Source organism: Carya illinoinensis, chromosome 8 (genome assembly GCF_018687715.1).
Source record: "Carya illinoinensis cultivar Pawnee chromosome 8, C.illinoinensisPawnee_v1, whole genome shotgun sequence".
NCBI classification, from domain to species: Eukaryota; Viridiplantae; Streptophyta; class Magnoliopsida; order Fagales; family Juglandaceae; genus Carya; species Carya illinoinensis.
Genome location: NC_056759.1, coordinates 6,612,504 through 6,621,545, shown reverse-complemented (window position 1 = coordinate 6,621,545; position 9,042 = coordinate 6,612,504). Strand labels below are relative to the sequence as shown.

General features: G+C 36.5%; 1 protein-coding gene across 1 annotated transcript; it reads left to right on the top strand.

The window, feature by feature from the left end:
• The first annotated feature begins 391 nt into the window (after positions 1-391).
• LOC122318996 (anamorsin homolog) lies at positions 392-8,046 on the top strand. The gene is made up of 8 exons (XM_043136839.1): positions 392-560; positions 1,225-1,372; positions 6,143-6,309; positions 6,382-6,456; positions 6,595-6,754; positions 6,929-7,062; positions 7,580-7,654; positions 7,758-8,046. Exons 1-8 carry the CDS (start codon positions 558-560, stop codon positions 7,794-7,796), a joined length of 801 nt encoding a protein of 266 aa, XP_042992773.1. The 5' UTR covers positions 392-557; the 3' UTR covers positions 7,797-8,046.
• The last annotated feature ends 996 nt before the right edge of the window (positions 8,047-9,042 follow it).

Genomic DNA, 9,042 nt, shown 5'->3' with positions numbered 1-9,042 from the left:
ACTTACTTTACATGTCTATTAATTATTAATTGAACAATGTTAAGTATAAATCTTAAATAAACAAATTCTGCCTAAGTACACTATAAAAATAGTTTCACTAAAAAAGTATTTTTTTTTTCATTTTTGTTTTTCCAGTTTTTAATATATAGTATTATTTGGAAAAAGAAAAAAAAAAGAAAAAAAAAAGCTAAAAAATTTATCAATACACTTCTACAAATCAGGAGCCTTCGTTGAACACTTGAACAATTCTATTGACCCCAAGGAGTCAAATACTCCCGTAAACCCCACGCGTTGAGCCCGACGTCATCATCTGATTTGGCCTTTCCCGTGGCGGCGACACAGTCGATTAACACACGTAATCCCTCCTCCACATTCTAATTTTTTTTAAAAAAGAGAAACAGACGCACTCTCCACCCAACCACCCCGCTTAGTGATTCGCTATTAATACAGCTCTACGCAAAATCACGCGGTAATTTTGACGAGGAATAGAGAAAGTAGCCAAAAGGTTTTCTCTTCTTTAGGGTTTCTGATTTTCGTTAGCTCCTACTTGTGATCGCATGGTGAGTCCCTTTTCTTTTCCTTCTGATTTCCTCTTCTTCTTCTTCTTCTTCTTTCCGTACTGTTATCAGATCCAAACGCATTTCTCTGATTGCCTTTAAATCTTAATTTTATTGCTATATTTCTCGATTTCTTCTTCCTCTTCATCTGTGGCCCTTTTGTTTTCTTATGTTGGTTTCGCTAAACCGAGTTTTGGTTGCCCAGAAACCTTAGCAAGAGAGTTAAAATGAAAAAAAGTATTAAATATTCTAGCCTTGTCTACGAATCGGTGGATGGATGGATTAAACCTGCGTAATGTATTGATGAATAAAGATTTTCTAGAATTATCACGTTGAAAGGGAATATTTTAGCACTTGGTGCCCGAGGCTCTAGACTGCTTTGTGACAAAACTTTTTTTTTTTTTTTTAATAATATATCTTTCCTACGTGTTTTCTAAAACTCGGTGTATCTGTGGCAGTTGGTGTTTTAGGCTGTCGATTTTATTTTTTTGTTTTTTGTTCTTTTTGTTGTTTGGTCCTTATTATTGGGTCTCATGTGTTAGGCATCAGGCTGTTCCCTCAAAATCTTGCGTGAAGTATGCGTTGTGTTATTTGACTGGCGAATGAAGATTGAAAGTCCACTGAGCATCTGTTCACATTTTTTTACATCTGAAATCGTCTTTTGCAGGATAACACCACAATGCAAGGTAGTGTGCTGGCATTTACGGATGATGCAGTTCTATCAGTCACTGCTGTTTCTACTGCTGTTGCTGAGCTTGGGATTACAGGGGTTGAACAATGCAATCCTCAAATTATCACTCAAGCGTCTTCTTTGAGTATGTTTCTTGGCTCTTTTATTTATCCACAAAGAAGAATGTATGCCTTTAACTCATGAATGCAATACTGCATTGTACATGACTGTTTTTGAAGATAGGATTTTATTTTATGGTTGAAGTTTTTTGTGTAGTGTTGGACAGAAAGTTCATTTGATAGTCATGTGATAGGTCGCTCAAGTGAAACTCAAGCAAAGAGTTTGCTTGAGGCTCACTCATTAAGTCGCTAGAGCGAATAACCCAAAATCTATTTTTCTAAGGTTTCTGCCGCTTGCCTATGTATATGTGTTATATATGTTTTTTAGAGATATCTTAAGATGAGTTGAATGACTGAAACAAAGAGAGATAACCCTTGTGTGTGTGTGTGTATGAGAGAGAGAGAGAGAGAGAGAGAGAGAGAGAGAGAGAGAGACATTGTATTGTGCCACGATGCTCCTACTTTTTTTTTTTAATAAAATCCCTTGCAGCTTTGTAGACGTAGACACGTTGCCGAACCATGTAAACTATGTGTCTTGTGATTGTTTATTTTTTCTCGTTGCATGTTACTTGTCTATAGCATTGTTTCACAATAACTGGTATTAAGAGCCAAGGTTCAGGTCCGAATGAAGAATGATGGTAGGAGACGAAGTGGAGTTTGGAATCGAGAAGTTTGATGTCACGGACTTCAAGTACTGGAGGATGCAGATCGAGGATTATCTCTATGGGAAGAGGCTCAATCTTCCTCTGTTGGGAAAGAAGCTGGACAACATGGAGGATGTTGATTTGAACTTGGTAGATCGACAGATCCTAGGAGTTATAAGGCTCACTCTATCAAGATCAGTTGCAAACAATGTTATCAAGGAGAAGACTATAGTTGACCTCATGGCAACTTTGCCTAGTTTGTATGAAAAATCTATCGGCGAATAAAAAGGTGCATCTGATGAAGAAACTGTTCAACCTCAAGATTGCAGAAATTATATCTGTTGCCCAACATCTGAATGAGTTTAACGTCATCACAAACCAATTGTCATATATCGAAATTAAGTTTGATGATGAGACTCGAGCATTGATCCTATTGGCGTCATTGTTGAATGGTTGGGAAGGCCTTGACAATAACTGTAAGCATTTCTACCGATAAGATGAAGTTAAAATACGACAACATCCGAGATTTGATTTTTCCTGAGGAATTGCAAAGAAGAGATTTTGGAGACATTTCAGGATTGGGTTTTGCCCTAAACGTTGACACTTAGGTTCCCTTTTAGATAGTGAAAATGTTTCATCTCATCTGATTTTATTATTACAATTTTTTTAAATTTTCATACAAAATATAATAAAAAAACATTCAACTTTTTCAACTCTCAAAATAATAACAATATTAAAAAAATAATATTCTAACAATATTTTATTCAACTTTCATCTTATCTCAGCTCAGCTTACTATTCAAATAGTACCTTAGGATGGTAGACATAACAGGTCAAAGTTTAAAAATAGGGACAATAGCAAGTTAAGGTCTAGGGAGCAAATCACTTGCTGGAATTGTGACAAGATGGGCCGCATTGAAAGAGATTGTCGAAATCCGAAGAATGTGATAACTGAAGAAATAAAGGATGCTCTATTTCTTGTAGTTCATAGTCCGGTTGCCAATTGGGTGTTTGATCCTAGGGTTTCGTTCCATTCAACTTCACACCGAGAAATCGTGCAGAGCTATATTGTTGGTAATTTTGGTTAGGTGCACATGGCTGATGGAGAAGCATTGGATGTGGGAGAAGTGGGGGGATTTGCGCATCATACTCCCAAACAGGAATTTGTGGATTTTGCAGAAAGTTGGACACACTCCTGAGTAACCAAGTTGAAGAAAAACCTAATTTTTGTGGGACAAGTTGATGATAGCAATCACTCCGTAGTCTTTTCAGGAGGTATGTGAAAGGTTACAAAAGGATTGATGATCTTGGCTCGTGGTGTAATATCCCAATGGAAGACATAAACCACATAGTCTATACTTTAAAAGGATTAGTCAATGATGCAATTGAAGCCCTATTGGAACATTATAAAGAGCAAGGACTTTTCATTTTCAAGCAATGTGGGATCTTATACACCATTTACTATTATCCTTATCATATAGGGTATAACAATCTCCCCCTTTAAATTCCTGACATCTTCGTTGGGTTAGTCCATTTTAGGTGGTAGGGCCTAAGTTTTGAAATCTGTTCCGGAGACCATTCTGGTTGAGGCACTAGAACAGAATATTTCGGTACCGATACATTTCGGTGTACTATTTCGAGATTAATTATATATTATATATAAATATTTATATGTATATAAAAACTAACAACTAATAAAATAAATACATATATATGTAAGTGTGTATTATGTATATGTATATATATATAGAAGAATCGAAGATTTATAAAATGAATATATATTGAAAAAAATACAAACTTGAGTTAAGACACAAAAATAAAGAAAAAAATTAAAGAATAGATAAATTATTAAAAATAATAATAATTAAAAAATAGAGAATGAGGGGAAATATTTAAAATTATAAAAATAAAATAAAATTATATAAATATGTTTTATATTTAGAATGAATTAAATACCATTTGGATTTAAAATTTATAAAAATGCCATCTAAGTATAAGAAAATTACAAAAATTGTCCGAAACGGAATGGAGACCGAAACGCTCAATTTCGGCCAAAAGGACAGGAATGGCCAAAATGGGACTGGAATTTGAAGCGAAACGGAATGGGGTTGTAGAGTGTACCGGGCACTACACTGGAACGGAAAATTCCGTTCTGGTAAATTCCAGCCATTCTGATCGAAATGGAACGAAATTCAAAAGCTTGGGTAGGGCTCAAGTCCTACATTTATGGTTTAGATAGGCTCTGATATCATTTGTAACATTTTAATAGGAGGCCCAAACCATATAGTCTATACTTCAAAAAGGACTAGTCATTGATACAATTGGGCCCCATTGAAATATCATAAAGAGCAAGAATTTCTCATTCTCAAGCAATGTAAGATCCCATACACCACCTATCCTTATCTTTATCCTTATCATATGGGGGTATCACACGTGGTTAGAGGGCATATACTTTGTATATGACATTTGGATCAAGTGATGTGATTGTTGTCATAGAAGCAAAGAATAATACAGAGTTGCAACACAACAAGCTTGGTCACATGAATCAGAACGGGAAGACACTTTTGAATGTGAGGTCAGGGAAGTAAAAAGGGGTCAGTTTTATAGTTCCTTATGAATCTAAATCTGTGAGGTTGGATAAATTTCATGAGACCACAGAGCAAAGGTTTGAGAGACGAGGAGAGCACGTATGGTGATCTAAGATCCTCTACACCTACAATTGCTACTCGTAGGGCTTCCAGGATGACCAGACCTACACAATTACAGGAAAATCTTGCTAGATGGGAATTCGAGCAAGTGGGAGTCAATTGTCAAGAATCCGACTGGACTTCCAAGGAGGAAGTAGGTTTTGCACAGAAGATGGCACATTGACTGAAGGCTAAACAAGATGGCAACAAGAGGTGAGATCAGTCGCCCAAATCAAAGAATGAGGCCTTAGCTACAGGTTCTCTGATGTGTACCAAGGTCGGTATGAGACCAGGTATTCCTAGTATAGTGGAACTTGTGAGTTGCCAGCAAATGTGTTAATTGAGGGAACTACGCTTGAGGAACTGAAGTCATGCATGACTTCATATGGTCTTCTAGCTTGAAGACAGGAGTTGTGAGCTACAAAGTGTGAAGGGCTTGTGTTGGAGATAGTGGCTAACGGTTGTGGTTGAATCAGTCTCAAAGTGAGAGATTGTTGTGTTTGTGGAGCCTAATTTGTGAGCTAAGAAAATGCAAAATAGAAAGCTTACTTGATAGTCGTGCAATAGGTCAGCATAGAGTTGCTCGAGCAAATAACCCAAAATTTGTTTTTCTAGGGTTTTTGCCGCTTGCCTATATATATGTGTGTTATATATGTTTTTTAGAGATATTTTGAGGAGAGTTGAATGGCATAGACAAAGAGAGACAACCCGAGAGAGAGAGAGAGAGAGAGAGAGAGAGAGAGAGAGAGAGAGAGAGAGAGAGAGAGAGTATTGTTCCACATTATTCCTACATTGTATTGAATAAAATCCTCTACAGCTCCATAAACATAGATACATTGTCAAACCACGTAAACCTTGTGTCGTGTGATTTTTGTTTTTCCTCGTTGCCTGTTACGTGTTTGTAGCATCGGTACGCAACAGATTTCTCTATTTTAACTCAAGTATAAAAATAATTGGATATCATTTATCATTTATATCCTTTTCGAAAAATGATATTATGTCTGCCTAAGTTTGACCCCTCAATTTGACTGCTCATGTATTTTATTTTATTTTTTAACTTTTTTTTTTACTTAATGATTAAGGAAGTGATCATTAGTGTATTGGTTTTTTTATTTTTTAAAAAATATTTAAAGATGTTTAAAAATATTTGAGAGAAAAAGCAAAAAACAAAAAAGTGCAATTTGTACTAGGGGCACAACCAGTGGGCAAACCTGGGCGGCATAGTAGCACTACCCATCCTTTTTTGTGTTTCTTGTTATGGAAAAATCTTCGTGATCTTTTATTGGATTATGACTGTTCATATTTGGTTTGAGAAGCTCTTATATGATGCAGAATTATGATTTCCCTATTCTAGCATATTTTTCATGGAGAAAACCCTGTTCTGTTGATTATATTGTCTTACGTATGTTCTTATATAAATATTCTGTTCACGACTGTCTTCAAATTTTGGTCTTGACTTACAATAGATCAGCTACCTGTGGAGGCTTCCTCTCTAGATTATGTTATTTGTATCTGGAGATCAGCCGAATTTCCCAGCGATCGGTTGTTTGAGGAAGTCTCTAGAGTGTTGAAGCCTGCTGGCACAATCTTAATTCATGGCACTTCTCAGTCTGTGGCAGGTGAAATAGACAAGGTAATTTTTTTGGAGTTGTATATGACTTCATTAAATTATTTTGCAGCAAGACTCACTAGGGCTTTCTTGCAGACAACCTCTACTCTTCAGCGCAAATTACTTTTGGTGGGGTTCTTAGAAGTAGAATTTCTTGAACAAAAATCAATGGTACTTTCTCATGCTACTTCCTTGACTTAGAGGCTTGCTATTATTTTTTGGGTGTGAAGAATAACCTAAATAGGAAGGTTTATATCTGCAATGCCTGTTTTTGCTAGTCAGTTGAATTTTGGTGTCCTCTTTGCCCAGGTCAAGGCTAAGAAGCCTTCTTGGAAGATTGGTTCCTCATTTGCTATCAAGAAGGCCACAAAAAGTTCACTTAAAGTCCAGATCGATGATGATTTGGACCTGATAGATGAAGATAGCCTATTAAGTGAAGAAGACTTGAAGAAACCACAAATACCACTGGGTAAGATAAAAACCAGGGTTATGTATAAGAAAAAAGAAGAAGATAACACTGGGTTAGACAAATACCACTTAAACAATTATCTTGTTTATTTTTGGGAGTCCTGCTGCCTCTTGTCCTCTTCTTTTTCCCTGAACTTTGTATTTGCATATATTTTGCAACAATATGCTTGTACAGTTGATGATTGTGAAGTTGGAAGCACGAGGAAAGCTTGCAAAAACTGCACGTGTGGGAGGGCTGAAGTAGAGGAAAAAGTACAGATAGGACCGACTGCGGAGCAGATCAATAATCCTCAATCAGCTTGTGGCAGTGTATGTCTCATAGTGTTTGTTATGAATATTGTTTGCTGAATGGAGTGACTTTTTTGGCTGCATATGTTGATTTTTCTTCAACCATTTTGGAACGATTGAAGTGGCATACCCATACATGTAGCTGGTATGCTGTCATAAAAGGTTATAGTGGTGTTACTTTTAGGTATGTTTAAAGTCCAGGATGATCAGAGGTGAAATTTTAGATACTGATCATATTGGAATTGTTTTTTATTTGGAGTCGGTTTTATTGGTTTTTCACATACTAAAAAAATGTTTATAGACTTATGGTAGCGTGTTTCCGAGCTAAGGGTTAAAAGTAGCGTTGCTTATGTAATTGTTGTCCTATAAAAGTACACAATGATCAAAGATCAAAATTTACTCGGTAGATCTTAGGAGCTAAAGAAATGTCAAAGTTATCTACTTTGTAATGCATTCAATTGCTTGCTGCTCGAACATATCTCAATCACTTTTCTTTCTTAAATGTTACAATACTTTGAAAGTTTTCTGCAACCTGCAGTGTGGACTCGGGGATGCTTTTCGGTGCAGTACATGCCCTTACAAGGGTCTTCCACCATTCAAACTGGGCGAGAAGGTACTCCATGAAATCATAAGCGCACCCCCCTCCGTTCCGCTCAATTTTAGGGATGTATTTAATTGAGAAACAAGCATTATATACTTATTGTCTCTTTATGCAGGTATCACTATCTGGGAACTTCCTTGCAGCAGACATATAAAGATGACAGTTGCGGGGGGTTATGTTATTGTTAATTGTGGTTTCAGATACAATCAAACAGTCTTGGATAGGGTTTTTGATTGCATTTCTTGTTCCTGGCAGGGGTTCTATCATTCTTTAACTGCCCAAAAACTCTAGATGTTGAGATGCTATCTCTTGTTTGGTTTTGAACTCTTGGATGGTTTAATTCCAGAGTAGAAAAATGCATGGCATGGTGTGTTTCATGAATGACAACAGCCTGTTGGAAGAAATACTGAATTTTGTTCTCATATTGTTCTTGAAAAAATCTACACAACCTCCCAACACCTCAACACCCCACCTATTTAAAAAAAAAAAAAAATAGAATGTCCTATCGGTGACCCTTGTCGATCATTCCTCTCTGTCTACTTACCTGGCATTTTTCCTTGAAGATAACTGTTAACAGAGTGACCTTGTAATTGTCTCAACTCTCAAAACTAAATTAATTAATTAAGAAAAAATAGAGGGTGAGTAGGCTCTAAAATAATTGTTAAAATATTGTGTTGTATTTGCTCAGATGTGGTGTGGGCTTGGAAGCCCTTGCCCTGTGTAACTCGAAACTAGCCATTCCTATTTAATATTTATTATTAGTCCTTCATTTTTATGAGTTATTTTAACTCAATATTTAAATATTTTTCAAATTCACTTATAACCAAATTAAGTACCTGTGGTAAAGATCAGCCTTGAGGGAATGTCTATAATAATTCTCCACGTATTTTATGGATCTCACTTTTATTGTTTCTCTGACTCTCTCAGTGCAGCCGAATGTGACCTGTTCACAAGATAAGTTATATAACAAAGCTCTTTACCAACACGCAACATACACCCGCCGCACTCATGCACCTTTCGGTTTCTTTCTCCACCTCGGTCTTGAAATGCTTGAATGCCCATAAAAATTTAATCTTTTGACTTCAAGAATTTTTCCACACTTTCCTTAGAGTAATCATCGATATATATAAAAGTATGATATACCTCCCACATGATTTAATGCGAGACGGGTCCCATAAGTTGGAGCGAATGTCAAGTATGTCTTCATCAGCGTGACTCCCGGCCTTGAAACTCCGTAACGAGGATTTAAAATAGTCACATCGAGGGCGAAGTAGCAACTGATCTTCACTTTATTACCATTTTCTTAAGAAAAGAAATAAAAAAACAAGTTAAGCACATGTTCCATCTGTACAGGGGCGTAATCCCCGGAATCACCCTTTGGGTTGGAGCCCCCAAAAATT